The sequence below is a fragment of the Corvus cornix genome, chromosome 2, assembly GCF_000738735.6.
Source record: "Corvus cornix cornix isolate S_Up_H32 chromosome 2, ASM73873v5, whole genome shotgun sequence".
NCBI classification, from domain to species: Eukaryota; Metazoa; Chordata; class Aves; order Passeriformes; family Corvidae; genus Corvus; species Corvus cornix.
The window spans coordinates 111,697,325-111,723,143 of NC_046333.1; the positions used below are offsets into that span (position 1 = coordinate 111,697,325).

Genomic DNA, 25,819 nt, shown 5'->3' on the forward strand with positions numbered 1-25,819 from the left:
AGTCTCCAGCGAGCCTTTGTTCTTTCTAGCAACAGTTGCATAACAGAAGTCTCCAGTTAAAGCAGTGGCCATTAACTTTCCTATAAACAGGTGAAGCACTGAGAGTGACATGGCTGGGCTTGTTTTATATACTCCCTCATTTTGGAACTGCCTACAAAGTAGGCAAGTATTTTTATTCATAACAGATTGGCCTTTTGGGTGGTGTTTCATTGAGCTAAATGCAGCTAATCTACACAATTACAAGTGAGTATGTTTAAGGGCTGCTGAAATGAGCCACCTTACACAGTGCATGTAATCACTGATGCAAGAAAATGACTAAGCTAACATCTATGTTTCCCTATTAAAATACAGTTTATTCTCAACCTCCTTTGGCTCCTCACCACAAGTTAGTCATACAAACTGCCCAGTTATATTGAAAAAGTTACTACCACAGTTAAAAAAGAAAAAAAACCAGTCATACATTGGATCAAAACCCTCCCACATATGAAAACAAGCAGCATTAGAAAAAGCACTTCCTGGAACTCCACAAGCAGACAGAACTCAAGCTAACCCAAGAATGCAATTTTACCGATTTGTAATGATATCATCCCAGATGTTCATAGGATCCATTTTAGCATCTGGATATCTGCTTGTCCAAGTTCTGAGAAGTCTCTTAAGGGAAGCCTCTGAAGCTAAGTTACCTAGAAATCAATTAAGAACATTTTAAATGCATCTGAAGCCAAACAGCACAAAAATGGGCTAAAGAAAACATAGTCTAACATTCAAACCAGAAAAACTGCAATTAAGCAATGCACTTGCATTTCTGGGACTGCATTAAAAACACTACTTAGTGACCATCATATTACTTTTGTTAGTTGCTGAGGCACAGGAGATTCCGTAAGGACACCTGCATCAACTGCCACTGAGGATCACCACCAGGTATTTTCCTTTCCATATAGCAACATGCTGGAATATAGTGGAACTGTTAACTAAATTTAGTATCTAATTTGGTTTGTGCACATAAATTTGTACTTCAGGCCTACGTCAGTAGGTACAACTTATATACCACATCCATTTTTTTATCTCTGCTAACTGCTATTTACTACCAAAAGTTACTCCAACAAAACAAGCTTAGTTTAAAACTTTAATTGACACTTTTAAAAGAGATGCTTAACTCTTATCACAAAAATTACGCTAATTGAACTTTGCAATACAACACAAAGTCATGTTCAATCCTATCTTACAAAACTGTAATAGTTCTTACTGTCAAGAAGACAGTAAGAAGTAATTCCAGACTTATGCTCCTTCAAACAGCAGTTCAGAAATTCAAAGTTCAGGAAACCATGATTACTGAATACAAAAAGAAAATTGCTTGAGAAAAAAAATCTTTACTTCTCTTGGTCATAAAATTGATGAAATCCTGTATTTCTGTCAAAGCTTGTACAGACTGCAGTTTGGTCATCCGACTTTGATATAACAAGGAATCAATACTGGAGTAGCTCTGAAAAGAAAGGGAGAGAATCAGACAGAATTTAAAGCATGGTTCTGTTCAGTGCTCTACAAACTATTGATCTGATGCTGCTATACATTATGCTTTAGAACCCAACCTCTTGCAAGTAATTTAATAGCCCATAATCAGAGAGCAATTCTGCTTTGGACAAGCACAGAGGCACAGTCTAGCTGCAATTTCTATCCTAGGTTTTAGCAAAGTCCTACAGTCTAATTAGAACTTGGTAATGGATGGAACTTGTAAACTTCTCAATGCAATACTCTTTGCAAGCTTGTTCTGGGGACAGGACGCTCCTGAAAAGACGAAAGAAATAAAACTTTTATTACCTGCACAAACAATGACTCTGAAAAATGTATAAAATATTAAATCAGCAAAACAAAACAAACTAAAACAGGAGGATGCACTCCACTGGCTCACTCACCTTTCATCATTGCAAGCAGTGAATTCAAAAGAAGTTTTGTCATATGACATGGAAGGCACCTAAATTTCATTGTACTGGAGTGTTTTGAGCATATAATCTAGCAGCAGTAACAGCAACAGCAGTTTCATTGTTCCAGTTTACACAAAAAAACCACACCAGAGATAGAAGACACTATTACCTGCATGAAGATCTGCATGCCATTGCTAATGTAATATTTGGCTCTGTCAAAATCATCTTGCAGGATGTACAGGAGACTAAGTTCTTGGCTGTAGTGCATTTCTATAATGGCTTTCTTCTGTTCTGTCTTCATTGCCTCATCAATAAAGGTTAGCAAAGTCTGGTCATTCTCACCACTGAGCAGTAACTTCAGCTTACTGCGTATTACATAGGGCAGATATGTCTCCTACAAGGTGAAAACAGTCTTTATTTCTAGGAATGGAATAGTAGATGATCGAGCTTTTTGTTATCAGTGGCAGATCAAATAAATATAAAAACATTTTGGATGCTTTTAAAAATATTTTCCCTTAAGACAAATTCCTATTTGCTAACAAATCACAGCAGCCTTTTCCTATAGCTCAAGAAGTTGTTAGTAAATTCTAACAGTTTCAAAATCCATGGTTTGATAACTCTTAAAAGAGGAAACAAAGCAAGAAAAGCAACAAAAAGACTTGCAAAAGGAAGAAGGTGATGATTAAGCTGATCCTATAGAATCTGCCATTGACTTGAGATAAAAACTAAACATCAAAAAGAACAAGCAGAAGTAATTGTTTCAATTTTTAAAATATATCAGACTCTCCACTAATTTCCATAATAAAATAACCCAAACAACATGATTGATTTTCACCCATAATCTCAATACTGTAGGACATCCCTGCAGAGATAAAAATGGTGCAGTATCAATGAAATAATTTCTAAAAACCTGAAAAAATGGATCATTCCATGTTTTGTTTAGGTCTGGAGGTTTTCCACTATCAATATTAACAGTAGCACAATACTCCAGAGACTTCCACATTGTGAGGTGGTCATAGCATTCCAGAGACGCAAGTTCCCAGAAGTCCTTCTCTGCTTCTGTTGGCTCTCCATCTTGCCAGTCTTCTTGGGAGAGTGCCTAGGGAATGAATTTGGAGTGGAGAATAGTGCCAGATTCCAGCCAAGAACCCGCTTCAATTCTAAGTCACCAGCAACTTAACAAGTAATTCATTGCCTCATAAAAACATCTATCCATTTACCAGAGAGTGACAGCAACATTAAATGCAGAAAATTCAAGCTTGACAGTGTTTATACATAAATTAATTTCAGGTAGCTGTCTTCAGTAAACCTGCATTTTTGAAGAGTGAACATTTTAAAAGAAGGTCAGAAATCCTTCTTTGTTTTTACCCACAGCAACTCATGCCATGAACATATGCAATTTGCTCTCTCAGGATTGCAGTGTGCCCATGTGTTTTTACTTGTATGCCTAGATAACTGCACTTGTGAAGCTTTGTAGCAAACAGTAAGAAAAGCATCTTGCTTACTGCTTTGTTGTGACTGCTCATCTTTCCCAGTGTCTTTACACAATGAACCATCAATTAAGCACAAGGGCATTTTAGACAATATGGTACTTCTCAAAATTCAAATTTTTCTAATTTTATTAAAGTTATAAGAGATATATGAAATGAAAATACCTTGCTGTCATTTTACCTTATCATAATATTGAGCTGCTTCAGCATAATCATTCCTTGCTTCTGCCAACAAAGCTTTCTGTGTAATTTCCTTAGTCCCAATCTTACCACTGAAAATGCCACGAAGGGTATCATAATCCCCAAGGGATCTGTAGAGCCTAGTAAAATTGAAAAGAAAAATATTTTAAAGAGCTCAGCAGATGTATATCAATGCAAACAGAAGCTATTAAAAAAATAACAATTCAATAAGCAGTAATACTACTGGCTTGTAGTAGTGAATTTTTAGGAAGTATTATGTAAGATCAGAAATACATACTTAACCACATAAACTTCATCTTGTAGGGTAATATCTGAACTATGGAAATTCCTGCAGCTGAAAAGCTAGGAACAAGATGTTTTTCAGCAGTCTGACAGCACCATAAGAGTGCACAGTTTTTAAGTCTAACTGCTCTCACTGACTGTATTAAGAGAAGTCAGTGAGAAGAAATTAAAAGCATATCTGATTCTAAAAGACAGAAAGACTAAAAGAGAAATCCCACAAGCCATAAAAGCAGAGTTCTTCACAAGGCAAACCTAAGTGGGAGCAAATTGTCTCAAATAAGAATTTACTTGGCAAGTTCAATCCATCTGATCACATCTGGGGGCAGCTCTGTCCTGCCACGCATCCTTTTGGACGGGGGCTCCTCCGCAGGGGACAGAGCCATCAGGGCACGCTCCAGAAGAACGATGCCCACTGGCTGCTGCAAACTTGCAAGGCAGCTCGTGCTCACATTAGCTGAGTCCAGTTCCAGTAGCTCTCTGTGCTGGTAACTCATTTCCTGTAGAATAAAACAAAACAATGGGTGCCTACTTGGTGTAAAACTATACAGATCACTTATTTGGTATCCTTTTTCTTATAGTGCAAGCTTTGGAAATTAGCCACTAGGTCTCCAGAAGTTCCCAACTCAGGGAAAACTGGAATCCTTTCCTTCTGTGCTGTTGCTCTTTGGACAGAGAACAGTACAGAATAACCCTATATACATACTTTGGCTCTGGGACATCGGACAGGTCTCTGGACAGAATCACAAGGAAATTGGGGGAGAGATAGATGGACACAGTGACAGCCTGAACTTTTCCTTCTGTTTGTTGGCAGGATTTTGCCTGCTGCACAGCAGCTGTGCTTCACTTAACCTATTCAGTGGTGCGCTCCTGTCATAAGCCAAAGGCATGATTTACCACGATGTCTTGTCTGAGCTGGAGGCTTTCTGTCCACACACTCGGCCAGTTTTAGCACATCACAGCTTCCTGTTAGACTCCTCTAGTACTGTGCTCATCTACTCCTGCATGATTTAGAGACATGACAATATTTCTCTTTATAATTTTTAACATTAGTCCAATAATAGTACAGAATAACCTCTTCTTCAGGGATAAACATTCTTGTTTACTTGAAGGGGTCTTTTAAATATTTACATCACTACTCTAAATACAGGTAAATCTATTAAAAAATCAGCATGTTTATTAAAGCCAGTGTTGGGTTTTTTCTTTGTTTTCTTTCCCTCTAAAGAAAAATTGCAACAGTATCTTCAGCAACTGTCAGAAAAATTCACAACGTGGAAGAGGTTCAGTATAGCTTCCATTACAAGGAACAGCACCATGTTTTAGAACAAAAAATCTGATTCTTGCAACACAGTATGTTCAAGAATACTGTGTGAAAAGAAACCACTATTTGGAAATTGCAACAGGAGACTGAGAACAGCCAAGCTATACATCTTTGATAAATGACAACCACCACAAAAACTACAGAAGAGGCACCTGGCATAAGCAAACTCATGACACAATTTGCAGAGTTGAGACTCTCACACTAATGAATTTGTGCTCAATAAAGAAAGAGGAAAAAAACCACAGCCTTGTGTGGCTTCCTGAGTTACAGACCAGGCAGATCCCAATAAGGGGTTAGCATATATATTTCACTGCTGTTAAGGCAATTTCAATGAGCTGCACACATGCCCCAGACACATTCCTCGACTGCCAGCTTTTAGGGGTTATGTCAGGAACACAGTGACAACTGCACAATCTAAAACCTTAAGAACAACTTTGCTAAGGTAAGGCCAAAAGCCCTTTCTCATAGCACAGGAAAAAGTGCAAGAACTGTGCAAATATAATGATATGTCCCAAGAATTAATATCCTCCCAAACTTCAGATTTACAGACATCATCCAACATCAAAGGAGCTGTCTTTATTTAGTGCATATTAGTGACTATTGGATTACTTATCTTCTGAAAGCAGAGGGAATGTTCCCTGCTCCATATGCAAGGAGCACTGGCTTTACTTGCACCATATGTTCACAGATTAGGGGAAACGGCATCCAAGCTGGCCTGGCAGCTAAAATATTTCTAACGCAATTATATGTTCTTCAGAGGCCAAGCATCTCTTCGGAGGCTATGTAAACTTTTGTCATGGAGTTAGCCTCTTTTAGTATTACAGCTGGCTCTTAATCTGCCCTGAAAGTGAATCCCAGAGCTTCATAGTCAATTTTAAGATTATATGTGTAGACAAAACCAACTCTTTTTACCCACCAAGTTACTCTCCTGATGGGATGTGAATGTGTAGAAGATTAAAAACTCAAACAGCCAGAAGGAAACAGCAGTTAAGTAGGAAGCCTTTCTGAAACCAGCCAGTATTTATTATGCTGTTGGTATACAGGAAAAAGAAGCTGTATTTCCAAATGGCCAAGCCACTAGGACAGTCTTTGTGAGCCAGATGAAAGCCTTGACACTGCTCTGCTCTTGCTCACACTCTCCCAGCTTGCTCTCTTGATCAATGTGAACTCAGTTCCCTACTGGGAAAAAACTTCCTCTCACTGCTTGCAGGCTGTTTGTACTTCATGCTATTGTACTTTGGTTATTGATGAGGATGGCAATGAGATGCTCTTGTTGTTCTTACAAAGTCTATTTTTGATGAATCTTAACTTACCTACTTTTTGAGTCTTCATTTAATGTCTATTCAGAAAAAAATCGTAGCCTAATGCAACAGTGTTATTAGCAGGGTCTAGACAGCATAATTTGACACAAATAATATCATCAAGACAGAGAACCAACAAATGCAACGTCAAGAGGGAATATTAACAGATAGCTATTGTGAGACGTTGGCTCAAAAAATACCAAGACAGCCCAGAAAAATCCCCATAGTATTTGACCTTTTATGCAGCTGCACAGAAAAAAGTAAACAAGCAATTACATTTTTTCAGATGTCTAGTTACAAGTATCAAGAAGCAAAGTTTGTCACTGTTTACAAAGCTACTCCAAACTAGATGGTTCTCCCGTATTTGGAATGACACCTACTGTCACAGAGTATATACATTTCCATAACAAAATGCCTTTAGCCATTAGCTGCCACTCAGAAAGAGATTCCTTCCAGAGCTAGGAATCAGACACAAAAGCAATACAGTTGATAAGAATCATTACATACAGCGACAATGGGTATGTAACAGGTGTTTGGACAAGGTTTTTTTATCTCCCTGAAAACTGGTTTAAAAGATGAAATTCACAACCTATTCCAGGTCAGTATATTCTCATAACAGAAACGTTTGTGCATCTTTTCCAGTGAAACAACTGTGGTGCACCCACTCATCCTTTGGTGAGCCCTTCCCTCATTACTGAAAATCCCCAGACAACTACTTCAGGGGACTAATTTGAAAAAATAAGCAAGAGAGGCTAACAACAAACAGTCTGACAGCTACTGATATCCTCAAGACATCAAAGAATTCCTCAATAAGCACTTCCCAGAAACAGCAAGATAAGCACAACACCCACATAACCCTTCCAATTGTTCTCAAATCCCACTTCAATTGAAATAGCTATCATTTGTAATCAAACCTCTTCTTGTTACTGATGCAATTAAAACATTAAAAGGTGACTCAAACTCTAGATATCAAAAATCATAGAAACCTTGAAAAATCAGTTCAGAGGATGAATTACCTTGTTCACCTTAATAAGTGTCACTTGAAATACCCATTTGGTTAACAACTCTCTTTCCATCTCTGCCTAAACTTCAGTGACAGTATTTGACCTTCACTGCCACTTATCACACATTCAGACAAAGACATTACATCCAGTTACTTTCATGCCATGTATCAAGATTTACCTGGATGCACGCAATGAACGGTGGAAAGTATGACAGGCTCATGCTGAGGAAATTATTGAAGTTGTTCAGCAGCTTCTGGACAATAGCGTTTTTCTCAGAAGGGTTTTTAGATTTTTTTACCTCATGAAAAATTCCACTAAACAAACTGCTGAAAAGTTGCTTGGCAAATGTTGGATCTTTCTGTAAATTACAACAAAAGTGGTAAGGTCACTGAATTTTGCTGTGACACAGCAGGCTAATAAATAAAATTAAAAGACATGATCCACCCGGTATGTAATCCCTAGACACTCTTTGGGAGTGGACTATTTAGTCTGGCATGCATCTCACCTGTGCTGGGAATTACTGTACTACCCACTCATATCCCATTTTAATTCTTCTACTTAAAGAAACTCCAAGACAATGCAGTTTTCAGGCCAGTGTTAGTGGAGAGGGTGGAATTTACAATTTGCACATATTCACAACTCCCATTACAGGAACCAGACACCCAATATCACGCTAGGGACACCACAGTCCATGAAGTGAGTTTCAGAAAAAAAAAGAAGACAGCAATTGTGAGGAGACCTGGTCCTAAAAATTGAGGCAGCTAACAGAGAGACAGACTGTCTGTACAGACAGACAGTTTCATCTGAGACTTAACAGCATTTTTTCAATCCAGAAACACTTTTGTGTGTGTAACATAACCCTATGCATCTTGATCTATCACGGGCCTGGAGTTTGGTCTAACTCTTTACCTAATGCTATTCAGAGAACTTGTGAGTGTGCTACTTCCACCCTTTACAGAGAGATAAGGGGCTACCAAAAGTAATGAAATACAAAGGTAGTCAGGAAGACTGTGACTTCCCAAAGACTGTAAAATGGGATTCAGTCTACTGTTCAATTCAGTCTATAGTTTCTACCACTCTCACGTAGGAAAAGGAATATTAGATCAGCTTTACTGAGCAGTCTGAGTCCAGCCTTAGTCACACTAAGTTCATTTGTATATTTACAAGTCTGTTACAGACATATACTAGATGAGAAATGGCTGTTTTGTTACTGTACAGTGAGATGTCCTTTGCAATAATGTCTGCAGAGACCACCATCGGTTTCTCAAGCAGCGGAACCTGCAGGAAATGGAAAACAGCTGATGTATCCATCCTCAACTGCTCAGGTGAGGCAAGCAACAAAGCCTCGTCTCTTAACACTGCACCAGCACAGGGGAAGGAGAAACACTCCCTCAAAACAGTGTCTTTAAATGTGTATCACAGTGGTTGACTGCAAAACTACAAATCAATTTTCAAAGTGGTTGCTCAGCTACATGACATTTTCCCCACAGGACCAGAAAACTTCACAAATGACCTGTGAAAAGCAGACAGACCTGGGCAAGGCCCTGCAGAGGGGCAATGAGGCTGCAGTATTCAATCTGGATGTCAGGAAGGTCTCCCACTCGGTAACTTCTGTACAAAGTAACCTGGGCATCATACTTCATCTTCAGCTCGGATTTCATCTCCTGAAATGCATTAATCATGTTAAAAAATAGTTAGGAAATGGCCTCAAGCTGTGCCAGGAGAGGTTTAAATTAGATATTATGAAAAATTTTTCACTGAAGGAGTGGTCAGGCATTAGAACAAGCCTCCCACAGAAGTGGTGGAAACACCATCATTGGAAGTGTTCAAAAGACAGGGGATTTTGTTAGTTGTGTTTTGGACTGCCATACAGAACACATTTACAGGTTCTCCCTTGTAGGGTGGGAGGAAATGGTAGCTTTAGCCTGCAAGTAAACATAAATGGGCTAAAATAGGTGTTTTGTGTGGTTCTTCCAGACATAAGTTCTGTTTACACAGTTGTCTGCATCTGGAGGGTATTACAGGAGTGTCTCAAACTGGTAGCTCTCAATCCTGGGTTCCTTTGCTCTTGGGACTAAATGCTATCATTTTTTGACAATAATGTATGTTATTTTTAGCAATAGGAACCTCTGGAAAATTGCTACAATGCTTAAAAATACTTAGATTTATTGGAAGTACATAACACAACCAGGAAACCCACAAAGTAGTATGTTTCTGGCCTTGACAAACACTCAGCAAATGATTATTACTGACATTCCTCAGGTTAGAAGTTCAAACCAGTTCTGGTTAGTCCATCAGCTGTACCACATTTTTGAGTTCACCCTTGGATGCTGGATAATGTTCTCCAGCTATTTCTGCAGAATATTGTAGCTCCAAGGCTCCTAGTTTCCAGAATGACAACTGTAAAGGGCTTCCTTAGCTGCTAGGGACTCCATCACATAAAATCACTTCATGCACTTTAAGTGGTAGACTGGAAGTGTTATCATCCAGCTAGCTCTTCTCTCGCCCATGCTAAGTAACATAATTTAGCTTTAAGGCCATAAATAGCATTATTTCCGAATCAAACCTTCTAAAGCTCTTAAAGTAGCAACAAGTACCTTACACAAAGTTACCACGAGAGTTGAAGTACAAGACTTCAAATGACATCGAGACTTAAAGTTTTAAACCCATTTGGACTGACAAACCTGTTCTCTTTTCTGTTCAGCCAGACTTTTTCTGGCATAAATCAGACTGAGTTTGTCTTGGTCCTTCAAGAAACGTCTCCGCAGTCTTAGAATTTCCGCTCGTTCTTCTATACCTAGGGAACATATGATCATGTCCACAGCTTTTCATTTCCCAAGCACACTTCAGATTTAAGGCAAAAGCATCATATAAAAACAAACACCATCTTTGTATTTACTAGCTTACCAGCTAGTCTTTAAATTTCCTAGCAAACAACTCAGTGCAAGGCCTTTTAACAAGACAGCCAATGATGACAAATTAAGTTGCTCTTAGGAGAAGAGGTAATAAGCATTTATATAGAAACTTCAAGTGCATGGATGAGGTATAAAGATCTGTACTGGAAAAGACACTAAAACTCATGAACAAATATACCCCCTATGCCAGATTTATTTTAGACTCTCACAGGTATGCATGGCATTTGCACTATAGTCCAGAAAGTATATAACCCCCTACATAAAAGAGGTGCTAAAATATATTCAAATATTGTGTAGTGAGAATATTGTACTGTATTTTTAAAGTTACAGTTACAGAACTGCCACTGGATCAACTCCTGCTCAGGACAGTCACAGGGAAAGGCCACACAGACTCAGTTCAGTCCACCTCCTAGAAAAGGAGAGTGGGCAAACAAAAACATACCACCGTAACTGGTATTTGCCTGGGTAGAAGACCAGGGAATAACTGAAAGGTAGACTGACCTCTCTATTTCTGTAGTTCTGCATGAACTACAGTTCACCTGTAACTGTCCTGAAACACCTCTCAGGTACTGAAAAGGTTGATCTTTACAGCTCTATGCCTGAACTCCTAATGTCATCCTTTTGGTCAAAATTTTAATGACAAAGTAGACAAGAGCTAAAGAGGGAGAAGGATCCTAAGTCACTTCAGAGCAGTACTGGTATTTTTCACTTACTGACTGGATGGATGAAGGAGCATTCTCAGAAAAAAGCAAGGACTTCTAATGACAGAAATGGTTTAGAAAACATGTTTAAAGAAATATCTTCTTTAAAGAGTTACATTTAAAACAGAAGGGACAGAACTGTCAGACATTCATGCTCTGAACATCTTAGGGAGAGGTAGGAATGCAGAGAGCATGCCAGTCAGTTCTTTCAATGAGCAACATGTAACTTTACAATTCCTAGCACAATCCTAGCTTTTTGTCACATGTTATGTATCATCACACACGCCTGGAAACAAAATCTCTCAAAGTGAACCTCAATTAGACTGTCTGAAAGATAATGGACTGCCAGCCAAATAACTGATAAAGGATGGTTTATAAAAGTGTACTAATTACATAGAAACTGCACAATAAGGCTTACAGACCTTTAGTTTTGCTGTCCACTTCATCTCCAGGCAAACCCAACCTTTTTTTCCCAAAATCTGGCCCCACTGGTTTAAAGGTTCCTTGTTTAAATTTTTCACTCCGTTTGCTAACCAACAGCATGGATGAAGACAAGGATTCAGAGGATGAAGGAACTGCATACTCTGCCAATGTGTCAATGCTACTTCCAGTTAGCCAATTAAAAGAACTTCTACCACCTGTAAAAAGAAATTGCAAAAAAGCTGTAACATACAGATAAATAAAGTGAAAACATCTACAAAGTAGGTATTTTTTCCCCTCCCAAAAATATAATTTCCTCATGTTGACAGGCACAACAGATTTTAAGCTGTTAGGTAAGACAGTGCTTCTTTTACATTAGGCAGAACATAAAATACGTATGAGACCAATAAAACCAGGATTTTTTTCTCATAACACACACAAAAAAGCCCTTGAAAACAAAATACTAAACATATTTATACTTCTACACTAGAACATCATATATAACAGAAATGACATCATTCCTACAGCAAACAAGAACATTTCAGAAGACACCGGTCTGGACTTACTGCCATGCTGTGTAGGTGTAAATTCATATTGCCTTTGGGTAGCCCTCACTTGCCCACCAACTGACCCAGAAGGAGAAAGGGATCTTTCTTGTGACAAATTCCTGTGGATGCTCTGAGAAGCCTGAGTTTCCACAAACATTGGTGTGAGCACAGTACTTCGGTAACGCCAGCTGGAATCAACTACAAAGTCCTACAAACAAAGAAAGATTTTAAGTAGAACAATAAGGATGGAGGCTTTCTGCATTTCTTCATTGAGTAGGACAGCAGAAACTACAGTCCAGAAACCAAAACACCCTCCCAGGTATAGGGGCAGAACTTGACTATATATAAAAAACAAACAAAAAAAACCCCCAACAAACCACAAACATGTAGAAGCTCTCCACAGCTCAGTAAAGAAAGCTCACTAATTTAGACTGGTCAGCTGAGGACTGATTTACAGCTCTTGCACCAGTATTCCTGTTTCTTGACAGTATTTCTCCAGCTGATGGTGCTTCTCTCCACTACCCTTTTTTTCAGTATTTCAGTACTCTACAAATCAGCTATACTTGGTATAATTATTTTAATTAATTTTTTTTTAAAGAAACTAATACTATTGCCACCACAAAACCAGCAAATTTCTGACACTGTGCATAACTCACAACTGCTGCACCCATTAACTATGGAGCACAAAACACTTCGAAAAATCTCCTTCATTATGCCCTTCTTTTCTAAGTGGTAACTACATTAAGGAACAGAATTTGTCACATATTTGCATACAGGACAGCACATTACAATTCACCTGAAATTTGCATTCAGATAGTGGATGCTCAAATATTTTTCTGGAATAATCCGGGCTCCTGCTAGTCATTTCAAGTAGAAAATTTGTGATTAGACTCAAGTACTGTGTTTCAATCTTGGTGGAATATAAAGAACTCAACAAGGACAGCATGCGATCAAGAGTATTTGTGGGCAACCTTGTCTCATGACTCCAAAAATTCCTAACAATTAATCTGCAAAGGCAAAGAATAAAGTTATTCTTGGTTATTTGCAAACATAAAGAAAAATACTTCTAAAAAAGTCAAGTTAAAAAGGAAAAAAACCCAAAAACCACACCAACAAAAACCTCCAGAACAATAAGCTTTTAAAGCCTTCAACAAACACTTTAATGCCATTAATCTTCCACTGATTTACACTGAATTCCTCATTCATCTACCATGTTCTCTGCCTGATAGTAAAGGTTTACTCTGAACAAAATATTTCTGTCAAGTGTTTTCCTCTTGAGAAGTGCTATGTACAGATAAGCACCAAGATCTCCTCTTCTATCTTTTGCTCCTCCAAGAGAAATTTTAAAAATCCAACATTTAATCTACTGTTGTGTGTTTGTATAGGAGGGTCCTCCTTGCTCAAAAACTCTAGAACATTAATGCAGAATTAGGTTTAACATAGTGAAACAACCTCCCCACAGCTTAGAAGTTCGTTCAAATGCTCCACTTAGATTCGGTGTAAAACCATGGGACACAATTTTATAAACTGGAAGAAAAGGAAATGGTATTATCTCAGTGTTGCTCTTTTACACTGAAATACTCAAAAAACCTCTAAGGATCAACTCTTTTGCTATAAACAAAGTAAGAGAAATGTAGGTATTTTTATTTCAGACAGTTACCACAACGCTCTACTCACTGCAGTTCAGCATTCTCATCAATTAGTCCTTGAAGCAGCATTTCTTTTGCCACTTTGAGTATCTCCTGAGAATCTTCATCTGTTTGACTTTCTGGATCACTGTAGGTAGGAGAAAAATATCTATTAATGACTTCTCTCAAATAATCCATAGCAAAATAAGAGGATGAGGATGGTGAAACAAAAAGGAAGATTATGCCCTCTGATAAAAATCTCAACTTGGCATGACAACATAACATGAGGTCTTCCTTGCCAAAAATGCCTTGTGGAGATCCACTACTTATCAAAGAAATAATCTAATAAGCTAAATAATACATTAGGTATTTATTACGATGTTTGCATGGTTGAATCTGAAAAAACAGGCAGAGAATGCTTTTCACAAGTGATGCTGGAGTAAATATTGCCTGTACTTTTTCTTCACAGTAACTGTCCATTCAAACAGTTATCTTGGGAAAAAGCACATAAAACCCAACTAAGTTAGATAATTCAACAGCACCCCACTTGTCACGTGCCTGTTCCCTATTCTAAGGGGTCAAGCAGAAAGACCATCTTTATACTACCAGACTGAAGGGATCCAGATCACGCCCACGTGCCTTAATGTATCTTCTACCTAAAAGCAAATTTCTTTAATGTATAATTTTCACTAGTTACAAATTCCAGCAACAAGAAAAAAAGCTGGAACATCAAAGTTAAGACCTCTTATGCCATCCTGCTGTGGTGATGCAATGCCCTAGTTCTGGTCCAAGTATTTATCCCTTACTGGAAGTGATAAAATTGCCACCAAAGGCCAGAGCCAGTTACGCAAATCACAGACTCTATTATTCTGACAACTGGAAAAATCCCTCACCAAGCGACAAGAAGTTGGAAGACTCTTACAAACACTTTCACTCTGCCTGTGCAGGGAACACACACCTGTAATTATCGTAAATCCACATCAGGATATCATACATGCGCTGTCGACATATGACAGAAGGGTGAGAAATGAACCCTGTAACTCCAGGCAGAAGTTCTTTAAGTTCTAGTGGTTTTAATTTAGACAGCATCTTGTACACGATATCCAAACAAACCCTTTGTCTTTCATCATCCCTAAAAGAAGAGGGAAAAAAAACCCCAGTTACATTGCTTTTCTCATCACTGCTACACACAGAACCAGAAGATCAGTTTATGTTTTAGCAACAGTATTTGGTTTTGCATAAAGGGCTTTAGGTAAATACTTTTGGATTCAACCTAAGAGTAAGAATACAAGTAAACTAATACAGACCTCAGAAATTGACATCCCACTGGTGTTTCACCCTAAGGCTATTTTAGGGGCTTTTGTCTGTTTTTCACAGAGAGCTAACCATCTTAATTCCCAGATTACATTAGCTCAAATTAGGAGAGCAATGACCAAAAAGTGAAGGTGAGTTATAAATTCTTCTGAATGTAAAAATGTATGTTATCAAGAAACTTAACTATCCATCATAATCAATCACTTGACTACTTACCTATGATTCATGATCTGGATAAAGTCTTTACTCTTTAACTGCAAGTGGAGATCAGGAACTTCTTCTGCCCGGCACATTATTACTTCCAGACAATAGGTTTTCATCACACCATGAAGTTTGGGTATCAAAAAGAATACTGCATTCATAAACCTTAATTTAGCCAGAAGCCCACAAAGAAAAGCAAGTTATTCTCTATTATTCCTCTAGATTTACAGTCAACTCATCACATAAATCATCACACACCTGTCAGCAAGAGGTGGAAAATTCTTAACAACTTTATTCAAGCACTGAATAAACTTATCATGTTGGGTGTTCTGATGATGTTTTAATTGTTTTATGACACAATCATAAACTGGATCTTCAAGTATCTGAAAATGAGAAAGACAGACAAGGATACCCATGAAACTCATAACCACCTTAATGACACACTGTTTTGCTGCTATGCTGTTTGATTCTAGTGCAATTCACTAGGCAAGATCCATCCAACTCATCTTAACATTCATGGTGCTTCATGGGTCCTGTACAGATCTGCCTGGCTGAAACACATGACTGCTGCTTGAAAAACACATTTTTGAGCTTCCTTTGACTGGTTTGGAACCAACACCTTAATTTTGTAGTACAAGTTGCTTAGTGTGCTTATGCAAATATTAAGCAGCTTCTCATTCAGTACAGAAATTTCCAATCAATGAATGTAAAAAACCAAGACATTTTTAGTAAAAAGGTGAAAAACAACCAGCAACCTGCAATTAACATCAAAGAAATAAGCCTTGTTGAGGATAAAATTTAGACCACCTTTTCTCATTTATTCAAAACACTGCTTATAATGGAACTCGGAATACTGAGAAAGACTCACGAAGATTTATGAAATATGCTCTACAAACAGTGAAAGAACAACCAGAATGCAATTAAGTGGGAAAAGAAGTAAGGATATAAGGAGAGAAGGAAGAATAAACTACAAGGTCAGGCTAATACTCTACTTAGCCAACAACTTGGTATTTTTGTCTTGAATAGCAGTTATAGAATTATATTTAGGGGGAACACATGATCCTGGCTGCATTTTGTCCTCCTTTTCTCTTACACAATCCAACATGCATTTGTCATTAGATTAGGGATCTTTGAGTGTACATTGCTGTCTGTTGTATCTAGAACCTGTCCATGACATTTTTTTGTGCATTAATTTCCCTAATTTCTCTTTGACCCTGCTGATCTATTTACCCCTAGAACCTCTTCTGGCACCAGACTACAGAAGTTCACTAACCATTGTGTGAAGAAGTACTTCTAGCATGTGTCTCAAACTGACTTCTGTGATCATCAAGCACAATCCCCTAGTTCTAGTATTGTAGGATTTGGTGAGTAACAGTTTTGCATTCATCTTATCCCTTACCTATAAAAAAACTGGATTCAGATACAGTTATTCAAAAGGTAGCTCCAAACCTCCCAACTTGCCTTTTTTTCCCCTCTTAAAAACCCCCCAATTTTAAAACATACTGCGCTAGTATTGCTGGCTGGCAAAAGCTGAACAAAGCCTCAGAAAGAGATCATTCACTGACAGATCCAAAAGAGTAAGGAAAAAATTCTGCACTTAGTCTGCCCTCAAATTCTTTTCCTGTTGAGTTAGTAGTTTAAATCTTTAATTAATCTGTTGGATAAAGACTGTTGAGTTTTAGATACATCCATTTTTGGATATGAATTGAGTAGTCATACAGACAAATATAAAATTAAGACAGGAATGGTCAAACACAAAATACAGTTCACTTACATTTTCTCTCTCAGCAATGTATTGAAGAGCAAGTCCCAACACTTCTGCTGCAGCTGCGTAAACTTCTTTATACTTTAGTAAGCCCATGTTGCTGGTCAAAGCTTGAAAATACCTAGCACAAAAGACAGACCTGCTGCAAGCCACTACTCCAGCACACAAATTTAAACTGAAGCAAAACAATAATCTGAGCTGCCTAAAGTAATAGTGACTGCTTTCAGAAGAGCTGACAGCACAACATGGATTTTCCACTTGCACTGCCTCAAATCCCTGCTTTAGCAGTTCCTGACTCCAATAATGTCCACAAAACTGCAACCCTGGGGCCCACCGTAAAAAAGAGTACATTCTTCTAGATATTTTCCAAAATAAATGTGGTCTGCAATTTGTAGCTAGGAAAGTATTACATCTGCCAGATGATAACAAAGGGATGATGGGAGGGACAAGGGATTCCAAAGAACAAGCTCCCATACATCGTGCTGACAAATTAAACTTGCTCTCTTTGGCTTAAGATTTTTTCAAGATCATTCACAAAAAATCTGCATTTCTCACCTGACACGATCTATTTCACATTTTGGGTCAAAGGGTGGCATATTGTTAGCAAGAACAATTCCCAGCAGCTGAATTCCCACTGAATTGTCCTTTGTATCAGGGTCTCCACCAGAAAACTTTTCAAATATTAAACTGTTGGATAAAAACACAAAAGCAGTGATAGACATTAAAACCCCAAAACAGACGCACCCTAAATCACTCACTGCCTGTGTATACAGGGATATATATGCACGTGTACAACCCACCAAAGGGATACTGTCAGAAAGCAGTAAATATTTAGCTTTAATGAAGAAGTTTTTGCAAAGAAACCCACCCCAAAACAACTAAAAAGAGATTGTAACCCCACACAAATGCTTGACGAGTTCTGGAGCATGGCAGATAGCAGAAGTCTTACTAAGAAGGCACCAATATTCAATGACAATATCCAAAACTTCAAATAAAAAACCATCTTTGTAGAGATTACTACTGCTTTTAGTTGCTACTGTCATAATCCTTTACATATTTTCCCATCTCTCTCCTTGTTGCTTTTCAAATTAATCTACAGTCTTTGGAGAGTTTGATTCTGAAGTTCTACTGTCCACTTGAGGGACAAAAAGTTTACTATAGCAGCTGAATTTACCTTCCCATGTCCTTTGATACCCTTCACTTATATTTTTGAAATACTGATAAAAGAAAGCAGTTTTCCAAATGTTTACCTGTAAGGTATGGAGAGACACTTCTTCCAACACTCTATAACTGTCTTTATGATTTCCAGATTGTGTCTGAACACAGCTTTTTTTGGGTGAAAGGCATTTTTCATCAAGAATTCAAGCAATCTGTTAGCTAAAATCTCATCCTTAATATTCCCCTACAAAGACCAGGAGCAAAAATAACCATAGTGACTCCGAGAAGATGTATTTTACGAAACCAAGTAAGTAATCAAGTTATGTTTGAAGTTAATATGTAAAAGAATTGTAAAATGGAAAAGTGGACTGATGCATAAAATTATTTAAGAGCATAAAAACAAACTCAGTCATTCTTTACCAAACAGCCACAATAATAATAAAAATGAATTTCACATTTCCTTACTTTGGGAGTGGCTACACTTGTCCAGGAAAGGATTGTAACTACTATTTCCACTACCATGTAATGAATCCCTTCACCTCCATTATTTCCAGAAACAACAAGTTGCAGCAATGGACCAAGCCAGTGCTTCGCATAAGGCCGGAATACCTACAGAGAATCAATGATAAAGTACAAATTACCCAAGTATTCAGCAACCTGCTGTTCAATAAACATTACAGGTAAGACTGCTAGACCAACCTCTTTAGCACTTTTGCTCAACCCTCGAGGCAACAACCATAAAAAATTTAAAATAAAAAGTATCCATAACTACACTTCTCACTTTTGCTTAGAGACCTTTAACCACAGAAAGTTAATTATTTCACCAGGGCACAGATAGTACGGCTCTCACATAGAAAATCTGTCTGTAGAGGATTTGAAAGAGTATGCCATTCATCTATCCTTCCATTTCAGACAGCTTTACTAAGAAAGTAGCATTAAATGGGTATAAAGTTTCTTGAAATATTTCTGAAATTCAGCATTTTTGGATTTGGAATATTCCAGACAGAACCACTATACTTTAAAATAATTGTATGAAATAGCTTGAGAATGTTTTACCCAAGAATGTGAGCTGGAAAACGTTTCTTCTCAAGCAAAGACATGTTATGCTATCTTAGTACCTTTCTGCAACAAATTTAACTCAAAGTGTTTCTATAAGACTCATCTGTGACCATTAATAAAACACTGTATTTGCTGTGAAGATGGAAAGTATAATCAGCCACACCTTTTGCATAAGTATCAATGAATACATTACTTGTGGTTTCCAGAAGACACATATGGTGGACACCCTCTACTTATAGAAGTAGAGTATGGGAGAAAAAGTATTAATAATACATTCAAAATACTTGTACTATCTGGAATTTTGGGCCATAAATGCACTCCCTTTTATCACAGCAAACTACTCAATTTGAATGCCCCCAAGGTCTCAGCTGATGAAATATTTTACCCTGCAAGAGTTACACAGTTTATATTATGAAAAAAAATTACTCACATCCTCAGTATTAACAATAAGTTTTGCTATGAAGAGGCGAATATTTAATGGTACTGATGGGTTTTCTAATTTGCCATGAAGAAATTTCATCCAAAGAGGAAGAGCTACTGGAACTGTTCCCTGAAATTTAGATGAGATGAGAAAAAGTCAAATCACTTCTTGCACCAAACAGGCTTACCAAGCCAAAAAGCCCCAAGCTCAAACCACACAGGTTTCACCATAATATAGCCAAAAAAATGAAAAAATGAAAGGATTCAATCATGACTCTCTTTTCTTGGTAGCGTTAATGGAAAAATGCCAACTTTTTAGCTAATACTGGCCTCCTCCACTTCGGGTGTGATCTGGTTCCTCTGCATATGTTTAATCAGAGTGGTCATAGAAGCCATACATTCATGTTGGTTGAATTCATCCATTTCCAGTTCCATCTCATCGTTTAAAACCTTGTATTCTGTGGGCTCCTTAATTAAAAAAAAAAAAAAAAAGCGTTACTATGATTAATAACAACACTGCATTTTATTTTAAATCCCAATCATGCCATGAGTCATCCTGATCTTATCTGTGCTTAGATTTCACTACACACTTGGTGTGTGCAACAGGGAATACATCAAACGTATTGTTCAAACAGACACCTCCCAAATGCACGCAGCAGATCTGCACGTCCTTTACCTTTTGTGCCGACAGATGCCAACTTTATGTTACTCTGACTTTACTACCTGCCAGGACAGGTGTGGCAAATGCTGAAAGCAGAGGAGGAGTTAAGCTGAACCTCACAGAAATGATTTCATTTCATAGCTCAAAGAATGCGTTAACACATGAGGGAAAGCTCTACTTCATTGGATGTGTTGTTTCACATTGACTAGCATCTGCAGCAGCTCTTTTCAGGGACACAGAGTTAATCACAAAAGAAAATTGTTTAGTTAGAAATTACAAAATTACTAGGCAAACCAGAAGCGTATTTTCTATCTTGCTTAACTTCCCTGCAGCTAAAACACCTCCTCGCTCCAAAACATGGAAACAGTTTATCTTCACCAATGTTAACAGTTATTTTGACAGATTGTGTCTTCAGTGTCTATGATACTTTTACAAGCTGTCTGTTTCACACCAGGTATCTTATTCTATCAGCATTAGGGCTAGTGAGACATCTTTTGATTGCAGAAGGAACACAACTTCAAGTCTTCAAAGAACAGCATTTAATATCTCCCAAAAGCAACAGTTAAATACAAGCTGCCACAACAGAAAAGCAAAAACAATTGTTTGATTATTTATTCCATGCAAATGATACAGCCAGTTCTGTCACAGACCAAAAGAGGGCAACGATGAAACCTGATGGCTAACAGCAAAACACAACCATCAGAGGATGTGCCTGAGTGCAGTCACAAGCCATCATTTTACAACTCAGGCTGGACTTCACTCACACTGCTCAGCTTTAGAAACCCAACAGGGCATTGTTTTTCTCCAGCTGTAGACACTGGAGAGAAGAACTAAGAAAAGTGACTGACAGAAAACAGCTCAAGTCCCCTCCATCATCTTCTGGAGAAACTCATTCTCAATCAGGTAGCACAAATACAGAAGACTAGAAATTTCTCTTTCTCAACCCCAATAAATGTATGCAATTGCTCAAAAGCATAAAACTTGTCTTTCTCACAGCCCATAAGTCATTAAATTACCTTTCTCCTGAAACGAGTGCTGCTAGCTGTGACATCTTGGGAACTATAAGAAAAACCTTGGACTCCAGTAGAAAAATCAAACTGACTCATTTCTTCACTCAAACTGCTATCCATCATGTATGATGAAGAAGCTAAATACTTGGGCTCATCTAAACAGGAGAGAAGAACAGTCCATTAATCAAGGTAATTACAAGCTTTTACTGCCCACTAAAACTTGAGGGTAGGTGGGAATTGATTGTTAGATGAAATACATTGAATGCTTTTATTTGTTCCTGCTACTGTAGAAGCCAACTAAGAACACATCAAGAAACACTGTAAGAAAGGTAAGAAAGCATTTCTTTCATTGCCATAAATAAACTTTCATACCCTGGCTGCTATTCCCTGCATCCCTGGCCTCCTTCCTAATAGCAATGTACCGCTTCTTCCTTTCCAGAGGCACCTAAACAGCAAGAAATAAAGTTCTAATTACTTAATTTTAAAAAATAGTTAATTAGTTAAAAAAAAAATTACAGTTTATTTACACTTATTTATTTACTGGGATACAAAAAAAAGATCAAAACCATTTAACATGAATGGAAATCTCATGTTGTAAATGATTATTTAGTGCTAAATGAAAACAACAGAATTTTTTATTCCTACAGCTGTTCACTGTCAAAATAAATACACTAAAAAGTATGTTAAAAGTATACACACTGCAGGTCCGTTACAAATTTCAGGTCTGGATTTCTCTCAGAAAAATGTATTTTAAATCATTAGAGGAATACTCCATTTTTTGTATCCGCTACAGAACCCTCTTTCTCCATATGTGAGAACTGACCTGGTCTTCAGTAACTACACTGTTAACTCATACCCTTTTTTTACTTGGAAATACTAAAGGCCAGAAATTTCACTCACCTCAATTTCAACAGGAAATGTATACTGACGCTTCAGGTCTATCAAATTTTCAAAAATCAGCAAGTTCTGCAAACCGAAGCATGTTTGGAAATAGCAAAATTATAATGCTGCACACAATAACAATTGCTTTGAATGTATTTCTTCTTTAAGGAAATTCAACAGATCAATGTACAACATAGGAAGTATGGCATGTTTTCTCTTCTACATCAGTACTCTAAGAAGAATTTTGCTATTTAACTACTCAAGAATTCACGGCACATAATATACTCTGTAAAAAGGTCTCTCTTATTCAAGTACATTCCAAGCCTTGGAGAACTTAAACAATAGGGGCTTTTTCCTCATATTTTAGAAAATCAATTGGGAGTGGAAGGAAAACAGTATTACTACTTCACTCACTCCCAAACAGTTGGTAAAACTGTCATCAGCTACCACTCCTTCTATTGCCTCACTGGGTAGTTTGTTAGTATAATTGCATGTCATTCAGGTTTCATTCTTTGATTTATTGCAATCAGGTAACATCACTTTGTGTCTCATGCTCTGGAAGCCTTCTAACAGCAACAAAAGCTTCTCACCTTTTCTGATTTTTCTGAAAAAAGAAAGCCTTGATAAAATTTACTTTCAGTGAAGACACAACTGATGACAGCAATAGCACAATTATATGCTGCACAGTGATACTGTCTCCTCTTCTCCAGCAGTTGACTCTCTCCTGCCATATTTTCTGTAAATGCATCGTAGCATGACCTTGAAATACAAACAGGCAAGAAAACACCATTAGAAGTCTTTTATTAAGCAGTACAAGAAGAGTTCCAATCAGAGACCAGTGAATCAACAGAATTTCAAGGGAGCAGTATCCGATTAAATCACCTCAGACTTGTTCAAGTATTCTGCAGGTAAATGGAACCAAAATGGAACCATTCAGCAACGACAAAGAAAACTTCCCCAACTATTTACACAGGAGTCCTTAATGTCAGGAATATGATGACAGGTAATGTTCAGGTAAGATGAATACATGTTTTGATGCATACATAAATTTCTCTCATGGTCCTTTGCCAAGAATTATGAATGGACACTCATGCTAAGGTATTTTATGGATTAGCTGAAGAAAACCAGTTTAGATGTGATTTTTAAAGGTCTTTGGCAGAAAGCCATTTATAGGTCTGCAAATCATAGCCAAGAAATTCTTTGAAGTCCTCATAGGACATAGTATTGTAAAACAAAAATTAAAACAAAACAAAGCAAACAGCAATTCAGGCATCTTCTGGTTTTCTCTGAATATTAAACAAACTAAACAATACTAATTAACATACATATGTAGTACTTATCTTTTGTCCCCCTTTGCAGTGATGATTAAGCCAAACTACTACTGGGTGTGCTGCTGTATTATGAAATGTAAATGAAAATCCATCCTGTCTTCTCATCAATCATATCAGTATCAGTTTTACGACACAGAACCATACTCCACATGAAAGTGTGAGTATGCTGAAACTGAAGTTGTGAAAACACAAATTAAAGGCCAAGAATCATACTGAAGAGGTGAAATAAATGCACAGGCTTAACAAATTAAAAAAAGAAAAGGACAAAAGCAGGGGCAAAAGTTATCCTGACATAGGACTGTAAGTTTACACTGCAGATCATGCTATCAATGCAAACTCAATATTGTGTATTTCATTTAAAATCAAACGTTATGTAAGAGATGACATTTACCCTTGAATAAATCCATCTTCTGCTTCATATGGCCTACTTAAAAAAAGCAAATCTGGCCAAAACCTAACGAGAAACATAAAGTAATAAAATAAACAATAGTCTTACTTTATTAATGTCTTGGTAAGTTCATTTCCTTCTACACTCATGGAGCCACAGTAAGCTTGGTTAATTTTAGAGTCCTTGGAGTAAACTTCCTCTTTTGAAAGTCGCACATACATCACTTCTAGCAGCTTGTAATACCCCATTTTCTTGGTGACTTGTTTATCAAAAGTATATTCATGGGACTGGAAACAAATAAGCAAAATTTGGATCTTGTCCTTTCTAAATGGTTCCACAGTTACTTTAAGGTTCTCTTAGACAGCCTTTAGCTTACTTCTACCTTCTAAAAGAGGAAAGAGCTGACAATAATAAAAGACTGACAGACTCTGAGTTCCTGTGTAGTACAGTTATTAAAACTGTGTTGACCCATGTTTGTCTGGTGAGCTGTGTTAACTACAATTGACCTAAATTATTATAAGGATACTGGAGGAAAATAAGCAGAGTACCAAGTGACAGCTCAGCTTCACAACACATGTAAGCAAAACTCACACCTGTCACTATCCTTGGTATCATTCAATTCATGAGTTTCTTTCTGCACCTCATTTTGGTACCAACATTTACAGCAACAGGAACATGGTGGGGGTGACCCTACATAAATCTTAGTTTTAGCATTTTGTTTCAATAACTATTACTAAACACGGGTCATTTCAGCATCTTGCTCGTCCTACTGCCTTTGAACATCTGCACCAGAAAAACCATGGGAGTGAAGAACTATAGCAAGAGCAGAGACCTCCACTGGCAACAAGATCATTGCACACAACTGTATTCTTAAATTGGAAGACAGCCTGTAAATAGAGAAAGGAAGAACTGTGCTCCTAATCCCTTGCAGAAGAATCTTTGCAATGATTACAGATGTATTTCTTTCTCTAAAAGTAATGTACCTAATTTCAGAGCTTTCATTATAGAGGTTGAAAACCTCTCCAAAAATGTAGTAACAGGCTACAATTTTATACAGCTTTTATATTTCGAGGTTAAAATGGGTTTTTGCTTTTGACAGAACTTCAGACCCCTTTAGATATATATAGCTAACATTCCAACTTCAATTTTTATACACAATAGATATGCAAACATGCATTAACTCCAAAGGAAGAGTGTGTTGGGGAATAAAGAAAAGCTTATCAATATAAAGAAAAGCTTATCAATAACAATCAAATTATATAACTGGCACATGCTTCTGTTCCAGGATACAGAAAACTAGAAAGGAAACCCGTTTTATCAGTGTTTCATTCGAAGTTAAGCAAAATGTACATACCAACATCAACATTTTATTAGACCTTCCCTAACCCTAAAAAAAATAATTTAAAAAAAGTAATTCATACCTTTGTAAACCTAGAATTAAGTGTATCCATAGCCTCTACTATAATCTTGCCAAAGAATTCTCTCAGTGCATCCAAGCTGCAGTGCCACAGGAGAGTGAGGAGGGACCGATCCACAAATGCTTGACGAGCAGTATTTGAAAGAAGTTCTTCATTTCGGAACATTTTGTGAACAGTGTCCAACAGTATCACTTGTTTGTCAGTGGTGCTCCTAAACAAGATGGAAATCTCAAGATGAAAACTCTTTTACCAGACTTCACTTAAAATCTCAAATCCTTAGGACTTTTAAATTTTTTACTGTCTGCATTCATACCCTCTTAGATTATCCTACAAGACATGCAAGATCAGGTTGAACCACCAAGTATTACGCACCTCTCAAAAAAACCCACCTCAGCTTCTTAGGCTGCAAGAGATGGCAAACTTGTTTGTGTATCTTTAATAATTTAATCCTAAAGCAAACATTAACTTTCTCAGGTCCTTTTCAC

At 37.4% G+C, this 25,819-nt stretch overlaps 1 protein-coding gene across 2 annotated transcripts in view; it reads right to left on the reverse strand.

Moving 5' to 3' along the window:
* PRKDC (protein kinase, DNA-activated, catalytic subunit) overlaps positions 1–25,819 on the reverse strand; it is an 82,800-nt gene that overhangs the window by 20,239 nt on the left and 36,742 nt on the right. For both annotated transcript variants that reach the window (XM_039548909.1, XM_039548908.1), the window contains 28 exons: positions 25,338–25,545; positions 24,025–24,203; positions 22,788–22,956; positions 22,216–22,281; positions 21,688–21,760; positions 21,322–21,470; positions 19,975–20,112; positions 19,655–19,774; positions 18,631–18,774; positions 18,258–18,409; positions 17,563–17,694; positions 17,017–17,128; positions 15,501–15,625; positions 15,258–15,407; positions 14,686–14,859; positions 13,777–13,875; positions 12,896–13,106; positions 12,118–12,307; positions 11,554–11,769; positions 10,200–10,312; positions 9,048–9,179; positions 7,694–7,873; positions 4,181–4,389; positions 3,591–3,729; positions 2,830–3,018; positions 2,089–2,313; positions 1,372–1,480; positions 569–680 (listed from right to left, as the gene is read on the reverse strand). In XM_039548909.1, coding sequence (XP_039404843.1) covers positions 569–680; positions 1,372–1,480; positions 2,089–2,313; positions 2,830–3,018; positions 3,591–3,729; positions 4,181–4,389; positions 7,694–7,873; positions 9,048–9,179; positions 10,200–10,312; positions 11,554–11,769; positions 12,118–12,307; positions 12,896–13,106; positions 13,777–13,875; positions 14,686–14,859; positions 15,258–15,407; positions 15,501–15,625; positions 17,017–17,128; positions 17,563–17,694; positions 18,258–18,409; positions 18,631–18,774; positions 19,655–19,774; positions 19,975–20,112; positions 21,322–21,470; positions 21,688–21,760; positions 22,216–22,281; positions 22,788–22,956; positions 24,025–24,203; positions 25,338–25,545 — 4,215 coding nt within the window. The remainder of the gene's footprint in view (positions 1–568; positions 681–1,371; positions 1,481–2,088; positions 2,314–2,829; positions 3,019–3,590; positions 3,730–4,180; positions 4,390–7,693; positions 7,874–9,047; positions 9,180–10,199; positions 10,313–11,553; positions 11,770–12,117; positions 12,308–12,895; positions 13,107–13,776; positions 13,876–14,685; positions 14,860–15,257; positions 15,408–15,500; positions 15,626–17,016; positions 17,129–17,562; positions 17,695–18,257; positions 18,410–18,630; positions 18,775–19,654; positions 19,775–19,974; positions 20,113–21,321; positions 21,471–21,687; positions 21,761–22,215; positions 22,282–22,787; positions 22,957–24,024; positions 24,204–25,337; positions 25,546–25,819) is intronic.